The sequence below is a fragment of the Athene noctua genome, chromosome 12 (assembly GCF_965140245.1).
Source record: "Athene noctua chromosome 12, bAthNoc1.hap1.1, whole genome shotgun sequence".
Classification (NCBI taxonomy): Eukaryota; Metazoa; Chordata; class Aves; order Strigiformes; family Strigidae; genus Athene; species Athene noctua.
Genome location: NC_134048.1, coordinates 3,626,792 through 3,644,519, shown reverse-complemented (window position 1 = coordinate 3,644,519; position 17,728 = coordinate 3,626,792). Strand labels below are relative to the sequence as shown.

At 58.9% G+C, this 17,728-nt stretch overlaps 2 protein-coding genes across 2 annotated transcripts in view; both read right to left on the bottom strand.

The window, feature by feature from the left end:
• Positions 1-4,232, bottom strand: part of LOC141965032 (protocadherin alpha-C2-like) — a 106,354-nt gene extending 102,122 nt beyond the window's left edge. Inside the window, exon 1 of the mRNA XM_074916099.1 lies at positions 1,720-4,232. Coding sequence (XP_074772200.1) covers positions 1,720-4,176 — 2,457 coding nt within the window. The 5' untranslated portion in view covers positions 4,177-4,232. The remainder of the gene's footprint in view (positions 1-1,719) is intronic.
• Positions 4,233-13,131: 8,899 nt separating this feature from the next.
• Positions 13,132-15,995, bottom strand: LOC141964940 (protocadherin alpha-6-like). The gene has a single exon (XM_074915882.1). The coding sequence runs from the start codon at positions 15,937-15,939 to the stop codon at positions 13,327-13,329; it is 2,613 nt and encodes an 870-aa protein (XP_074771983.1). The 5' UTR covers positions 15,940-15,995; the 3' UTR covers positions 13,132-13,326.
• Between the last annotated feature and the right edge of the window lie 1,733 nt (positions 15,996-17,728).

Here is a 17,728-nt window from a genome sequence, read left to right as displayed (position 1 = left end):
TTGAAATCATCTGCGGGAGAACAACCCAACTGTCGATGCTCACCTCTCTGTAATGGATGATATTGAATTGTGTAGAGAATTCTGTGTAGGTTTTGTTTTGGTGGGTTGGTTTGGTTTACTTTTGCTTCTTTGCTTGTTTTTCCAAAAAGATTTCCAGAGTTTCTATTGTACAGGTGTAGCTGCTGATGCAACTTTTGAAAGAACAAAACAGGGTAGCATACATCACCCCACTTCTCTGGCCAAGAACACAAGTACACGGCCTGGGAGATGAGGGGAGTAAGAAGAGAAAAATTCCATTTCCAACAGCTACCTTGGAGGAGACTCCTCAGCCTGAAGACCTTATAGGACTGAGTGCAGCTGACACATGCTTGGGGAAAAAGAAGGCTGTATCGCCTTCCCTACTTCCCCAAAGGCTCTGGTGAGACAAGTGAAATGGAGGAAATGCACCACAGGGAGAGAACTCCCTCAAGTCCCAGTTGTCATCTTACATCACATCCCTTCAAAGGATAATCATCCTTGAATGAACCCAAAGTGACAACGGCTCACATTTCATGGCCACAGCGGTGAAACACTGGACACGAGGGCAATGTATTAAGAGCGTGATCAAACACACACAGATTACACCGGTCCCCTAAGCCCATCCACTTACAAATCCCACCTGAGGAGAAGTAACAAACTCTCATGGCCACATCCATGCATGTGGAAGCTGCTATGGATGCCCATCACCACACAAGGACAGAGGACTGAAGCGCTACCCTCCCACAGCCCCTTTCTCAAAACAAGAAGGAAAAGGTCAATCACAGTGTTCAGAAGTTGCATGTCACTGCCCTTACCAACACATTTCCTAACCAGGCAGGCAGCAGCACAAGGGAGTGGATCCGGTGCAAGATATTCACAACATCGAAAGACGCTGTGGGCATTTCAGTACCACACACTAGCTCAAGATCCAGAAGGCCTCCAGCTCCTGAACCTTGGGCCCTGGGAAAGGATCCTGGGCAGGAAAACTCTGTGCCCTTCCTGCCTCAGGCTTTCCTCTGGGCATCCTCCACTCCCCACTCTGGGACACACGTTCTCAAGACAAACACATCGTCTCCCATTCTTGTCTTCTGCTGATATGCAGAGGGAACCCAACAATGAGATGAGAGACGAGGAGAGGGAACAACAGGAAACCAAATCTGATACCAGCCCACTCAGCAGCGGTAAGAAGAGAGTACATAGTGCCTGGGGACCATCACCACCACAGCCGGCGTGTCCTGCTCTCCTTCAGCAAGCTCGGGGGCAAATGCCACACAGCAGCAAGCAGGAGCGTCCCCAGACCCCACGTCTTGGCACCTCTCCCCGCAAGCGGCAGTGACTTTACTGACCGGGACAGCAACTGCCCCCCGCAACAGCAAAGCCCAGCGGAGGGCGGGAACAGCTGCTGCTGGGGGCGGCAACACCTTCACTTCCCCCCGCAGCCCCAGCAAGAGCCCAGGGGCTCCGGGGAGGACGCGAGGGCAGATGCCAAGGTGCCACCACCACCCTTCAGCCCCCGCCACGCACCCACCGCCCGCAGGCCCCGCGGGCTCAGCCCGGCTCCCACCAGCGCCTGCCCACGGGACGCGCCAGAAGGGCGGCAGCGGGCAAGGGGCGTCGCGGGAAGGGCCGGCAGGCGAGAGAGGGAGGCACGGAGGGACAGAGGGACGGAGGAAGAGACGGAGGGAGGGGAGGGCCACTGACCGTGTCCAGCAGAGCGGGCGGCTGCGGCTGCGTCTCCTTCGCCGCGGGGCCGGGCGGCGGCGGCACGTTGGGGCTGAAAACCATCAGGTCGCTCTTGCCCGCGCCGTCCGCCACGCACAGGCTCCGGCTCTGCCGCTGCGAGTACGACCAGCTCCCCACTTCGCTGGCGCACACCAGCGTCGCCGGCCCGGGCCCCGACAGCACGGCCGCCCGCGGCGCCCACCGCGACGCCCCGTACAGCACCACCGCCAGCAGGAACAGGCTCGACACCGCGCAGATGGCCACCACCAGCCACACGTTCGTCGTCGCCGCCGCCGCCGCCGCCGCCGGGCCGCCCTCCGCCGCCCGCAGCCCCGGCCCCGACGCCGCCGAGGACGAGCCCGCGGCCGCCAGCGCCGCCTCGGCGCCCTCCACCAGCGACACGCTCAGCGTGGCCGTGGCCGAGCGCGCCGGCTCCCCGTGGTCCCGCACCACGATCACCAGCCTCTGCCGCGGGCCGTCCGCCTCCTCCAGCGCCCGCGCCGTGCTCACCTCGCCGCTGTACAGCCCCACGCGGAACGGGCCCTTCCCCCGCGGCTCCCACAGCTCGTAGCGCAGCCACGCGTTGTAGCCCGAGTCCGCGTCCACCGCGCGGATCTTCGCCACCACCTGCCCCGCCGGCGCCCCCCACGCCGCCCACGCCCACCACGCCCCCGAGCCCGGCCCCGACGCCGCCGAGCCCGCGGCCCCGGGCCCCGGCCCGCCGCCGGCTGCCGGCAGCAGCGCCGGCGCGTTGTCGTTCTCGTCCACCACGAAGAGCTGCACCGTGGCGTTGCCGCACAGCGGCGGCTCCCCCGCGTCCACCGCCCGCACCTCGAACTGCAGCACCTGCACCTCCTCGTAGTCCAGGGGCTGCAGCGCCCGCAGCCGCCCGCTCTCCGCGTCCACCGACACGTAGCTCGACGCCGCCCGCCACCCGCCGCCCGGGGCCGCGCCCCCGCCGCCGCCCTCCCACACCGAGTAGCTCACGCGCCCGTTGCCCGCCTCGTCCGGGTCCCGCGCCCACAGCCGCGCCAGCTCCGCGCCCGCCGCGTTGTTCTCCCGCGCCAGCACCGTGTACACGGCCTGCGCGAACGCCGGCGCGTTGTCGTTCACGTCCGACACCGGCACCCGCACCCCGCGGCTGGCGCGCAGCGGCGGCGCCCCGCCGTCCTCCGCACGCACCTCCACCTCGTACTCCGACACCCGCTCCCGGTCCAGCGCCTCCCGCAGCACCAGCGAGTACGAGCCCGCGAACGTCGCCACCAGCCCGAACGGCGCCGCCGGCCACACCGCGCAGCGCACCCGCCCGTTCGCCCCCGAGTCCCGGTCCGACACGCTCAGCAGCGCCACCACCGTCCCCACCGCCGCGTCCTCCGGCACCGGCACCGACAGCGACGTCACCCACACCTCGGGCGCGTTGTCGTTCACGTCCAGCACCGCCAGCTCCACGCTGCAGTGACCCGATAGCGGGGGGGAGCCTCTGTCTCTTGCTTTAACGTGTAGTTCGTAGAAAGTCACGGTCTCAAAATCCAGCGCGCCCGTCAGACGGATCTCCCCGCTTTTCCCATCGATCCTGAACAGGTCTGACGCCGATGGAAGAACAAATGTTTCCATTTCATAGATCACTTCTCCATATATTCCCAAATCCGTGTCCGTGGCGTTCACACGCGTTACCAGCGTCCCCTCTGCAGCGCTCTCCGGCAGCTGCACTTTATACACCGACTGGTTGAACTGGGGCGCGTTGTCGTTCACGTCCAGCACCGACACCACCAGCTCCATCGTGCCCGACAGCGACGGCCGGCCCCCGTCACTCGCCGTCAACACCAGACGGTGCACGGGCACCGACTCCCGGTCCAGCGCTTTCCCCAGCACCAGAAACAGGGATTTCCTATTTTCATCAGGGGATTTAACATCGAGGGTAAAGTGCTCGCTGGGGCTGAGGCTGTAGGAGAGCTGCGCGTTGGCGCCGATATCCGCATCCGACGCGCCCTCCAGCGGGAAACGAGACCCGGGAGGGGAGTTCTCCGACAAACTGAGGTTTCTGCGGGCGGCGGGGAAGAGCGGGGCGTTGTCGTTGATGTCGGTGACCTCCAGCTCCACGTGGAAGACGCGCAGCGGCCGCTCCACCAGCACCTCCAGGCGCAGGGCGCACGGCGCGCTCTTCCCGCACAGCTCCTCCCGGTCCAGCCGCGAGCTCACCACCAGCGCCCCGCTCGCCCCGCTCACCTCCACGCTCGCCCGCCGGCCCTGCGCCACCAGCCGCAGCCGCCGCGCCTCCGCCTCGCCCGCCTCCAGGCCCAGGTCCTGCGCCAGCCGGCCCACCACCGTCCCGGCCTTGGCTTCCTCCGGCACCGAGTAGCGCACCTGCCCGCCGCCCAGCGCCCAGGCCGCCGCCAGCACCAGCACCCGCACCGCGGGCCCCCCGCACACGCCCATCGCCGCCGCCGGCACCCGCCCGGGCCCCGCACGGCTCCCCGCCGCCGCCCGCACGCCCCGGCTCTCCTGCCCGCCCCGCGCCGCCCCCCCGCGCTCACAGCCGGGCTCTCCGCCGCACCGGGGCGGAGCCGCCCTGACCGAGCCGCCGTTTCTGAGCCTGCAGCGACACCGTGTGCTGCTCCGCCGCAGGTCGGTACGTGCCGGTCATCTCCTTTGCGCTTCCATTCTCATCCTCTGTGTCGTTGTCCGTCCTCCCTTCCTTCCTTCCTGGCTTGATTTTTACTTGCGCAGTGTCAGTCCTTCCTTTGGTTTTCCTTTTCTCCTCCATTTCCTTCTCACATTCTCTTTTTCTCGCCCTTTTTCTCTCTTTCCCTTCCCTTTCCTTCTTTCCCCTGTCACAGTTTCGTCTACCCTCCTCTTCTCTTTCCATCCTGGTCTCTTCTGTGCTTCTTCTTTACCAACATTTTCCCCAAATACCTACGCCATGCTCGCAATAAACCATGGACATGTCCCGCGGAAAGAGCTCTCCTTCCTCTTCCTCACCACCCTTCATCAAGCCTTGCCGAGTGCCCCGCAGTACCGAGGATGCCGAGTTCCTCAACTCCATTCACCATCTCGAGATAACATCAGTGCACGCTGGGAATCTTCCTCAGTCATCTCTTCTTGCTTGCTTGCTTGCAAGGAATCCTTCCTTTCCTTCCTTATATTGCTCCTCCTTTTTTTCTTTCTTCTTTCCTCTCTTCCGTTCTCTCTCTTTTTCTTTTTGCCCTGCTATAACATTTCTTTCTCTGCCCTTCTCTTCTGCTTCCATTCTTGTCTCTTCATTTCTTCTTCAGCAAAATGTGTTTAAAAATAGCTGCACCATGCTCGCCATGAAGGAGGTACACGCCCTTTCGCAAGATCTCTCCTTCCTCTTCCCCAGCACCTTCCTACTGTCCATGCACCTGCAGCTTCCCCTCCCCTCACGATGAAGGCCACACTCCTCAGCCTCCAGCCCTCTCCGGGACCCGGCAGAAAACACACCAAGGCAATCCCATGGCAAAGAACAGCTCCGCGACATCAGAACGCAAACCAACACCCTCTGAAACACAAGCCCAAGCCCCAGGTACTTCAACATCCAGTAAAACAGGATCCAAACAGTCCCAACAGCCCAGGGCAGTCTCTCCGTCGGGAACTCAAACCCATCTCAGCCCAGCACGACAACCCTCCAGGAAGGCTCACAAAGCACGGGGCAGCCACAGCTCCCCAGCACTCCTCATGTACCTTGGGGAAGAACTGTTGTGCCTGACTCATTTCCCACCTGCGCAAGGAACGTCCAGCTCTTGCTTCCCCTTGCAGGCAGGCAGGCTCTGCCGGGACAACACGGCAAGAACCCCCGTTCCCAGGGGCGTTGGTCCCACGGAATACCTCTCAGCATTAGCATGAGCCACGCATCACACAGCCAAACAAACGCCACCCAGGAAACACCGCGGCTTCTTCAGTGGGAACATCTTCTGGATGCCCAACACATCCACGCCCAGAAACGCATTAAGGTCCCTCCTCCACCTGTCCCGGCTGCCGCCTGCTCCCACCGTGCCTGGAAGCAGCAGCAGAGGAACGAGAGCAGGCAGTGGTGCTTTGCTGCTCCAACCCGACAGGCATTACAACCCAGGCAGCCTTCGCTCGATCCAACAGGAAAATGCCGCAGCTGAGCAGGAACAAAAGCACAGCTGTCTCTCAAACACATCCACTGTAGGTGTGAGCCACTTACCTGGAGCGTCACTGGGTGCTTCTTCAGAAGCAAAATATATTCAGGGGGGGTAAATTGGTTTTAAGGGACATTGTCCCTTTACTTTATCATCAATTTCAGGGGATGCTGGACACAAAAAAATGACTCATCTTCTGCAAATGCTTTGAAAACCCTGGACAGTGTGCACTGCTCCCTCATGCTCTGCTGTCACAGGGGAAGCAGGAGGGACACTTGAAACCTAAGGACGTTCTCTCAGCATCAACCTCAGCTCAGGAGACTTGAAAAGCCATTCCACACACTGATGGCCAACTGCCCAAACATCTGCAACCTGACAGCTGCCAGAATTCCATCCTCTGCATCTCTTCCAACACATCGCCAGTGTGAGAGAAGAAAAAACAAACTGGTCGGGTTCTCACTAAGAACAGAGAATAAAAGCAAAGGACCCCCTTCCACTGTACTGAAACGCCAGGTCTGCCAACATCTGGAACACAGAGACGTCTTCTCCCCCTCCCTAGCAAGACTACGGCCAGAGAGATGGCTGAGGAGGCGTTCAGAGAAGGCTGCCAGAGTGGTACAAATTTCAAAGAGCTTCTCTTGGACCAATAACATTCCCCGTCAAAAACAAGGCATTAAAAATGCGTACGGTAGTCATCTGCAAAAGCAGTAATACCACAGACAACAACAGGGTGTGAGGATACGTCTAAATTCTGGACGTCCTGGGAGGATCCCAGTCACGAAGACCCCTGCCCCGGGGCTTTTCTCAAGGTTTCCTCCTGGCATCCTCTATCCTGCGCCGTGGGAAATGGCATCTCCACAGCGTAAGCAAACGTCCCCAGCCCTTCCCCAGCGACACAGACTCTGTTCTATTCAGCAGCTCCATTTCCCGCAGGCAAGACTCTGGCACACTCCAAGTTACCGTGCCAGTGACACCTGCCCAGGCCCTACTTGTAGCCAGTTGCATGATCACTGCCAAAATGCTCAGATAGTGCTCAGCCCCAAAAACATGCTCATCTCTAAACCTCATTCTATATCTGGCCCAGGCCTTTGCACACCCTCACCTACCCCCGGACGCACAGAGAACACAAGGAGGGATACAAAGCCACACAGCATTCAGAAGGCTCTTCCCAGCTGTGTAAAATTCCCCATCAGATGATTTTTGCCTTTTTAGCAATCTCAGATGGAAACACTACAGAGCTGCACGTTAGAGTTCTTAGGGATTCTATGATGAGGGTTGTGACAGCTCTGATCTCAGTCCACACAGATTTTCTTCTTCAGGAGAACCACTCCAAATGCTGAAACACAAGCACACTCACAATGTCAACTGGGAGGGAGAATTTGTAACACAGTACAACAGAGCTGGGTGCTGTGCAGGGTTTGGCGTGTATCTGCACATGTCAGAATGAGCCATGTGTGACAACAGGACACACCGTCTCTACCGAGGCTGCCTGTGCAAGTGCACAAGTAGGGGAAGTCGAGTGTACAAAGATTACACCCACCTCACCACGGGTCCTCACAAATCCTGCCTGAGGAGGAGCTAGGAAACACCATGACATCAACACATGTAGAAGCTGCTATGGATGCCCACCACTGCACAAGGACAGCGGGCTCAAGTGCTGCCTCCCACAACCCCTTTCCCAAAACAAGGTGTTCATCAGATGACATTCAGCAGTCAGCACCTCACCTCCTCTTACCAACACGTAGCCTACGTCAGGCAGGCACCAGCACAAGGGATTGTCTCAGGTGCGAGCTCTTTATGACCTCAAAAACTCTGTGGGCATTTCAACATCTCAAGATTTAGAAGGCCTCCAGCTTCAGACCCTGAGAGCCTGGGAATCAATCCTGGCAAGAAGACTCTGTGTCCATCCTGCCTCATCCTTTCCTCCAGGCATCCTTCATTTCCAATCTGTGACATGCATTCTTAAGACAAGCACATCATCTCCCATTCTCGTCTTCTTATGACGTGGCCCATGGTCCTCCACAGGATTTCCAGTTCCTGCAGACAAGTCCTCCCACTGCTCATTGTCACCTTTCCCATCAGCACATGGCCTGGCCCTACTCAGTGCCACTGCCGCATTCACCTGCGTGACATGTCACAGTTTCCTTTCACACCTCAGGGCTCACTCCAGCTCTTGTGGACCCTTCCCATAGATCAGAGCACCACAGAAAGACACAGAGATGGTATCACAGAGACAGTGTCCTCCAGACTCTCTGCAGTAAACCCTTCATGTGTGGCAATGCTTCAGCTATCTCAGGTGGAAATGTTATGCACTGGGGAGCAATAATCCTTCTAAAGGTGATGTCGGCACCGCTCTGTCAATGGCACTGGTTTCCTTCTGTGAAATAACAGCCCAAACTCTGATGAGCAAAGCACTGTAATGGATGATATCTACTGTGTGGGACAAATTGGTTTGTGGTTTGGTTTGTTTGGGTTTTTACGTGGTTTTTTAATCCATCAAAGGATTTCTCAGTTTTCCTATACCGCGATTAAGAGCTATACTTCCTGCCTCACTTTCCCCCTGCATGATGAATGGCAAGCCCTTGCTTTTCCTTCAGGAAGACATGTACTGCCAGAGCAATGTGGCAAGAACCTGCGTACCCAGGGCCATTGATCCCCACAGAGCACCTCTGCTTCATTAGCATGAGCCACCCAGCACCCATACAAACAAAAGCCTTGAAAGTAACACTACCGAATTTTCACTAAGACCATTCTCAGGGTCCTGAGGGCACTGGCTTCTGGAAAAGTCACAGCAGTCCGGGGAAGTCCCCAGTGACTGGAAGAAGGGAAGCATTGCAGCCATTTTTAAAAATGGTACCAAGGAGGACACGGGGAACTACCAGCCTGTCAGCGTCACCTCTGTGCCTGGAAGCTCATGGAACGGATCCTCCTGGAAGCTACACTCAGGCACCTGGAGGACAGGGAGGCGACTGGAGAAAGCCAGCATGACCTCACCAAAGGCAAGTCTTGCCTGAGCAACATGGTGGCATTTTGTGCTGGAGTGACTGCGTCAGGGGACAAGGGAAGAGCTTCAGGTGCCACCTATCTGGGCTTCGGTAAGGACTTGGACATAGTCCCCCACAACATCCTCCTCTCTCAGTTGTAGAGATATGGATTTCACGGATGGACTGTTCAGTGGATGAGAAATTGGCTGGATGGTCACAGCCAGAGGGTAGTGGTCAATGATGTCCAGGTGAAGATCAGTGACAAGTGGTGTCCCTCAGGGGTCCGTATGGGGACCAGTACTGTTTAACGTCTTCATCAGTGACATAGACAGTGGGATCAAGTTCACCCGCAGCAAGTTTGCCAATGACACCAAGCTGAGTGGTGCGGTTGACCTGCCTGAAGGATGGGATGCCATTCAGAGGGACCTGGACAAGCTCAGGAAGTGGGCCCATGCAAAATTCATGAAGTTCAACAAGGCCAAGGGCAAGGTCCCGTACCTGGGTCTGGGCAACGCCCAGTATCAATACAGGCTGTGGGATGAAGGGATTGAGAGCAGCCCGGACAAGAAGGACCTGGGGATACTGGTGGATGAAAAGCTGGACATGAGCCACCAGTGTGCACTTGCAGACCACAAAGCCAACTGTATCCTGGGCTGCATCAAAAGAAACGCAAACAGCAGGTCAAGGGAGGGGATTCTGCCCCTCTACTCCGCTCTGCTGAGACCCCACCTGCAGTGCTGTGTCCAGCTCTCGGGTCCTCAGCACAGGATAGACACAGACCTGCTGGAGTGAGTCCAGTGGAGGATCAAAAATGATCAGGGAATGGAACACCTCTCCTGTGATGACATGCTGAGAGAGTTGGGGTTCTTGACCCTAGAGAAGAGAAGGCTCCAGGCAGATCTTACTGCGGCTTTGCAGTACTTAAAGGGGGCTTATAAGACAGATTCAGAAAGACCTTTTAGTAGAGCCTGTTGCGATAGGACAAGGGGTAAGAGTTTTAAACGGAAAGAGGGCAGATTTAGACTGGGCATAAGGAAGACATTTTTTACAACGAGGATGATGAAACTCTGGAACAGGTGCCCCAGAAAGGTGGTGGCTGCCCCCTCCTTGGAAACATTCAAGGCCAGGTTGGATGGGGCCCTGAGCAATCTGATTTAGCTGACGATGCCCCTGCTCATTGCAAAGGGGTTGGACTAGATGAGCTTTAAAGGTCCCTTCCAACCCAAACTGTTCTTCCATTCCCTGGACACCTAACACATCCACTCCAAGGAAAACATCAGGGTCCTTCCTCTACCCACGCTTGCTGCCACCTGTCCCAGCTGTGCCTGGAAGCAGCAGGAAAGGAATGAGAGTGGGGAGTGGTGCTTTGCTGCTCCAACACAGTCAACATTCAGTCAGTCCAACATAATTACCAGTTACCTCGACTAAACTGGAAAGAGAGTACACCTGTCTCTCAAACACAGTCCCTTCAGGTACGAGCGACTTTCCCAAGTGACCATCACTGGTGGCTTCTTCAGAAAAGAGACCTTTTGAGGACAGGAGAGTTGCTTTCTGGGAAGCTGGACAGAGAAAAACCACTCATGTTTCCCAGACGCTTTGAAATTTCTGTACATGGTGTCATGCTCCCTTATGCACTTCTATCACAGGGGAAGCAGGTGGGGCACCCAAGAGCTAACGATATTCTCACAATGTCACCCTCAGCTCGGTACAGTGCAGAAAACCATCCCCCACACTGATGGCCAACCACCCAATCCTCGGCAACCCAAGAGATGACCAAATTCTGCCCTCTGCATCTCATCCACTGGTACCAACACACTGCCAATGTGAGAGAAGGAAAACCAAAAGAGTGGGAGTTTTGGGTAAGGGCAAAGAAGAAACCCAAGGGATCCCATTCAGTGTATTGAAGCACCAGCTCTGCCAACATCTCCGATATGCAGAGCACTTCTTCCCATCCCAGCAAGAGAGTGAGCAGAGAGATGACCAAGGAGAGCTTCAGAGAAGACTGGCAGCGTGGTGCAAATTTGGAAAAACTTCTGTTTGACCAACAACATTCCAGATCAAAAAGAAACGATCAAAGGCAAATATGGCAACTGTCATCACATCGGGCAGGAATATCGCAAAGAACAAGAGTGCCCTGAGAAATTCAGAACTTCTGGAGGGCCTGAGAGGATCCCAGGCAAGTACCACTGTGCTCGGGGACATTTCTCAAGGTTTTCTGCTGGCATCCTCTATTTCGTGACACGGGGAATAGAACAGCTGAGCAGCTGTTCTCCGATTCTTCCCCAGTGACACAGATCAGGTTCTCTCCAGCATCTCCCTTTCCCTCAGGCAACACTCTTCCCTGCTCAAGGCCACACTCCCCGTGATACATACCCAGGCCCGAGTCACTGCCACTCGGAGCCATCACTGCCACAATACCCACACATTGCTCCAACACAAGAACATGCCCCAGCTCTAAACCCCTCTTTGAGCATGACCCAGGCCTTTGCACATCCTCACCTTCCCTCACAATTGGCACAAGGAATATACGGAGCACTGCAAAGCCACTCTCTGACTCTTAGACTCTTCCCAGCTGCCTGGATGCTTTGTGCCTTCTCAGCAATTTCAAAGAGAAATTGAGTTCTTTCAGATTCTGTGATTAGAGGAGCTGCGACCGCTTCCCATCTCACTGCACCCAGCTCTTATTCTTCAAGAAGACCACACCAAAGGCTGAAGTGCAATTGCACTCAAGGTGTCAACTCAGTGGGAGAATTTGTACCACAGGAAACCAGAGCTGGGCCACTCTGGACGGTTTGGCTTGTCCATCCAGACATCTGAAAGAGCCACATGTGATAAGAGGACACAACATCTCTACCGAGGCCAAGTCTGCAAATGCACACCTCAGCGAAGATGAGTGAACAAAGACTGCACCCACCTCCTCGTGTGCCCTTAAAATCCTGCCTCAGGGTGACCAATGAACCATCATGGCAACATCGATGGCTGTGGAAGCTGCTATGGATGCCCATCACCACACGAGGACAGCAGGCTGAAGCGCTGCCGGAGCTCCCACCACCCCTCTCCCAGAACAAGAGGGAAAAGGTCCATCAGACGGTATTCAGCAGTCGCCATCTCACCAACCCTTATCCAGCACATTCGCTATGTCAGGCAGTCAGCAGCACAAGAGACTGTCTCTGATGCAAGTTCCTCATAACCTCAAAAGCCTCCGAAGGCATTTCAATACCACACACTGTCACAAGATTCAGAAGGCCTCCAAATCCAGACCCTTGGAGCCTGGGAAATGATCCTGGGCAGGAACACTCTGTGTCATTCCTGCCTCACGGTTTTCTCTGGGCAACTGCCACGCCCCACTCTGGCACACGCATTCTCAAGACAACCACATCATCTCCCGTTCTTGTCTTCTTACGACATGGCCCATGGCCTCCCCAAGGATTTCCAGTTCCCACACACAGATCTTCCCACTGCACAAGGTCACCCTTCGCATAAGGACAGGGCCAGGCCCTGCTCAGTGTCTCTGCCACATTCACCTCCACAACCTGCCACAGTTTCCTTTCCCACACGAAGGCTCAACCCGAATTTTGCTTGACCATTCCCGTCCATGACAGCAGCATGAAAAACCACAGAGATGGCATCTCATGGACAATGTCCAGCAAAGTCTCTGCAGCTGACCCTTCAGGTGTGACAATCCTTCAGAAATTTCAAAGGGAAAAATACTACAGCTCTGAGAGCAATACCCTTTGAAGAATTCCTGTCGGGAACACTCCGATGACAAAGGGCACTGATTTCATGCTGAGAGAAACCAACTCACATGTTGATGAGCACACGAGTATAGCGGATGGCATCGACTGTGTAGCTAAATTTGATTGAAGGGGTTTTTTTGTTGTTGAAAAAGGATTTTCAGGGAATTTGCTAATGCAAATATTGACAGAATATCAAAACAGTTCAGTGCACAACAAGCCACCTCGGCAGCCCGCAATGCAACTTCACAACATGGTCAGGGGAATGGGAGAAACAAAGACATTTGTCCTAAAAGACTCTTCTACAGAAGAACGAAAGAAGAAGAGGACAGAAAAGAAAATACAACTCATTACTCCAGAGTCACCAGTCAGAAAAGGTAAAAAAAAAGCAGTAGATAGTGCGTGGGGACCATCACCACCACAGCCGGCGTGTCCTGCTCTCCTTCAGCAAGCTCGGGGGCAAATGCCACACAGCAGCAAGCAGGAGCGTCCCCAGACCCCACGTCTTGGCACCTCTCCCCGCAAGCGGCAGTGACTTTACTGACCGGGACAGCAACTGCCCCCCGCAACAGCAAAGCCCAGCGGAGGGCGGGAACAGCTGCTGCTGGGGGCGGCAACACCTTCACTTCCCCCCGCAGCCCCAGCAAGAGCCCAGGGGCTCCGGGGAGGACGCGAGGGCAGATGCCAAGGTGCCACCACCACCCTTCAGCCCCCGCCACGCACCCACCGCCCGCAGGCCCCGCGGGCTCAGCCCGGCTCCCACCAGCGCCTGCCCACGGGACGCGCCAGAAGGGCGGCAGCGGGCAAGGGGCGTCGCGGGAAGGGCCGGCAGGCGAGAGAGGGAGGCACGGAGGGACAGAGGGACGGAGGAAGAGACGGAGGGAGGGGAGGGCCACTGACCGTGTCCAGCAGAGCGGGCGGCTGCGGCTGCGTCTCCTTCGCCGCGGGGCCGGGCGGCGGCGGCACGTTGGGGCTGAAAACCATCAGGTCGCTCTTGCCCGCGCCGTCCGCCACGCACAGGCTCCGGCTCTGCCGCTGCGAGTACGACCAGCTCCCCACTTCGCTGGCGCACACCAGCGTCGCCGGCCCGGGCCCCGACAGCACGGCCGCCCGCGGCGCCCACCGCGACGCCCCGTACAGCACCACCGCCAGCAGGAACAGGCTCGACACCGCGCAGATGGCCACCACCAGCCACACGTTCGTCGTCGCCGCCGCCGCCGCCGCCGCCGGGCCGCCCTCCGCCGCCCGCAGCCCCGGCCCCGACGCCGCCGAGGACGAGCCCGCGGCCGCCAGCGCCGCCTCGGCGCCCTCCACCAGCGACACGCTCAGCGTGGCCGTGGCCGAGCGCGCCGGCTCCCCGTGGTCCCGCACCACGATCACCAGCCTCTGCCGCGGGCCGTCCGCCTCCTCCAGCGCCCGCGCCGTGCTCACCTCGCCGCTGTACAGCCCCACGCGGAACGGGCCCTTCCCCCGCGGCTCCCACAGCTCGTAGCGCAGCCACGCGTTGTAGCCCGAGTCCGCGTCCACCGCGCGGATCTTCGCCACCACCTGCCCCGCCGGCGCCCCCCACGCCGCCCACGCCCACCACGCCCCCGAGCCCGGCCCCGACGCCGCCGAGCCCGCGGCCCCGGGCCCCGGCCCGCCGCCGGCTGCCGGCAGCAGCGCCGGCGCGTTGTCGTTCTCGTCCACCACGAAGAGCTGCACCGTGGCGTTGCCGCACAGCGGCGGCTCCCCCGCGTCCACCGCCCGCACCTCGAACTGCAGCACCTGCACCTCCTCGTAGTCCAGGGGCTGCAGCGCCCGCAGCCGCCCGCTCTCCGCGTCCACCGACACGTAGCTCGACGCCGCCCGCCACCCGCCGCCCGGGGCCGCGCCCCCGCCGCCGCCCTCCCACACCGAGTAGCTCACGCGCCCGTTGCCCGCCTCGTCCGGGTCCCGCGCCCACAGCCGCGCCAGCTCCGCGCCCGCCGCGTTGTTCTCCCGCGCCAGCACCGTGTACACGGCCTGCGCGAACGCCGGCGCGTTGTCGTTCACGTCCGACACCGGCACCCGCACCCCGCGGCTGGCGCGCAGCGGCGGCGCCCCGCCGTCCTCCGCACGCACCTCCACCTCGTACTCCGACACCCGCTCCCGGTCCAGCGCCTCCCGCAGCACCAGCGAGTACGAGCCCGCGAACGTCGCCACCAGCCCGAACGGCGCCGCCGGCCACACCGCGCAGCGCACCCGCCCGTTCGCCCCCGAGTCCCGGTCCGACACGCTCAGCAGCGCCACCACCGTCCCCACCGCCGCGTCCTCCGGCACCGGCACCGACAGCGACGTCACCCACACCTCGGGCGCGTTGTCGTTCACGTCCAGCACCTCCACCACCACCTTGCAGTGACCCGACAGCGGCGGCGTCCCCTTGTCTGTCGCCTTAACGTGTAAGTCGTAGAAATTCACTGTCTCAAAATCCAGCGCGCCCGTCAGACGGATCTCCCCGCTTTTCCCATCGATGCTGAATACGTCTGAGGCCGAAGGAGGAACAAAAGTTTCTATTTCATAAATGACTTCTCTATTACTTCCAACGTCCATGTCCGTGGCGTTAACCCACGTCACCAGTGTCCCCTCAAAGGCGTCTTCGGGCAACACCACGTTGTACACCGACTGGTTGAACTGGGGCGCGTTGTCGTTGGCGTCCAGCACCGACACCACCAGCTCCATCGTGCCCGACAGCGACGGACGGCCCCCGTCACTCGCCGTCAACACCAGACGGTGCACGGGCACCGACTCCCGGTCAAGTGGTTTCGCGAGCACCAGAAACAGGGATTTACTGCGCGACTTAGTGTTTTCTTCCTCTATTCTAAAGTGCTCGCTGGGGCTGAGGCTGTAGGAGAGCTGCGCGTTGGCGCCGATATCCGCATCCGACGCGCCCTCCAGCGGGAACCGCGATCCCGGCAGCGTGGTGAATTCCGCGATGCTGAGGTTTCTGCGGGCGGCGGGGAAGAGCGGGGCGTTGTCGTTGATGTCGGTGACCTCCAGCTCCACGTGGAAGACGCGCAGCGGCCGCTCCACCAGCACCTCCAGGCGCAGGGCGCACGGCGCGCTCTTCCCGCACAGCTCCTCCCGGTCCAGCCGCGAGCTCACCACCAGCGCCCCGCTCGCCCCGCTCACCTCCACGCTCGCCCGCCGGCCCTGCGCCACCAGCCGCAGCCGCCGCGCCTCCGCCTCGCCCGCCTCCAGGCCCAGGTCCTGCGCCAGCCGGCCCACCACCGTCCCGGCCTTGGCTTCCTCCGGCACCGAGTAGCGCACCTGCCCGCCGCCCAGCGCCCAGGCCGCCGCCAGCACCAGCACCCGCACCGCGGGCCCCCCGCACACGCCCATCGCCGCCGCCGGCACCCGCCCGGGCCCCGCACGGCTCCCCGCCGCCGCCCGCACGCCCCGGCTCTCCTGCCCGCCCCGCGCCGCCCCCCCGCGCTCACAGCCGGGCTCTCCGCCGCACCGGGGCGGAGCCGCCCTGACCGAGCCGCCGTTTCTGAGCCTGCAGCGACACCGTGTGCTGCTCCGCCGCAGGTCGGTACGTGCCGGTCATCTCCTTTGCGCTTCCATTCTCATCCTCTGTGTCGTTGTCCGTCCTCCCTTCCTTCCTTCCTGGCTTGATTTTTACTTGCGCAGTGTCAGTCCTTCCTTTGGTTTTCCTTTTCTCCTCCATTTCCTTCTCACATTCTCTTTTTCTCGCCCTTTTTCTCTCTTTCCCTTCCCTTTCCTTCTTTCCCCTGTCACAGTTTCGCCTACCCTCCTCTTCTCTTTCCATCCTGGTCTCTTCTGTGCTTCTTCTTTACCAACATTTTCCCCAAATACCTACGCCATGCTCGCAATAAACCACGGACATGTCCCGCGGAAAGAGCTCTTCATCCTCTTCCTCACCACCCTTCATCAAGCCTTGCCGAGTGCCCCGCAGTACCGAGGATGCCGAGTTCCTCAACTCCATTCTCCATCTCGAGATAACATCAGTGCACGCTGGGAATCTTCCTCAGTCATCTCTTCTTGCTTGCTTGCTTGCAAGGAATCCTTCCTTTCCTTCCTTATATTGCTCCTCCTTTTTTTCTTTCTTCTTTCCTCTCTTCCGTTCTCTCTCTTTTTCTTTTTGCCCTGCTATAACATTTCTTTCTCTGCCCTTCTCTTCTGCTTCCATTCTTGTCTCTTCGTTTCTTCTTCAGCAAAATGTGTTTAAAAATAGCTGCACCATGCTCGCCATGAAGGAGGTACACGCCCTTTAGCAAGATCTCTCCTTCCTCTTCCCCAGCACCTTCCTACTGTCCATGCACCTGCAGCTTCCCCTCCCCTCACGATGAAGGCCACACTCCTCAGCCTCCAGCCCTCTCCGGGACCCGGCAGAAAACACACCAAGGCAATCCCATGGCAAAGAACAGCTCCGCGACATCAGAACGCAAACCAACACCCTCTGAAACACAAGCCCAAGCCCCAGGTACTTCAACATCCAGTAAAACAGGATCCAAACAGTCCCAACAGCCCAGGGCAGTCTCTCCGTCGGGAACTCAAACCCATCTCAGCCCAGCACGACAACCCTCCAGGAAGGCTCACAAAGCACGGGGCAGCCACAGCTCCCCAGCACTCCTCATGTACCTTGGGGAAGAACCGTTCTTCCTGACTCATTTCCCACCTGCGCAAGGAACGTCCAGCTCTTGCTTCCCCTTGCAGGCAGGCAGGCTCTGCCGGGACAACACGGCAAGAACCCCCGTTCCCAGGGGCGTTGGTCCCACGGAATACCTCTCAGCATTAGCATGAGCCACGCATCACACAGCCAAACAAACGCCACCCAGGAAACACCGCGGCTTCTTCAGTGGGAACATCTTCTGGATGCCCAACACATCCACGCCCAGAAACGCATTAAGGTCCCTCCTCCACCTGTCCCGGCTGCCGCCTGCTCCCACCGTGCCTGGAAGCAGCAGCAGAGGAACGAGAGCAGGCAGTGGTGCTTTGCTGCTCCAACCCGACAGGCATTACAACCCAGGCAGCCTTCGCTCGATCCAACAGGAAAATGCCGCAGCTGAGCAGGAACAAAAGCACAGCTGTCTCTCAAACACATCCACTGTAGGTGTGAGCCACTTACCTGGAGCGTCTCTGGGTGCTTCTTGGGAAATGAAATATT

What these genes read in the sequence shown, in the direction of transcription:
- LOC141964940 (XM_074915882.1), bottom strand. Translation starts at nt 15,939, where the DNA reads ATGGGCGTGTGCGGGGGGCCCGCGGTGCGGGTGCTGGTGCTGGCGGCG.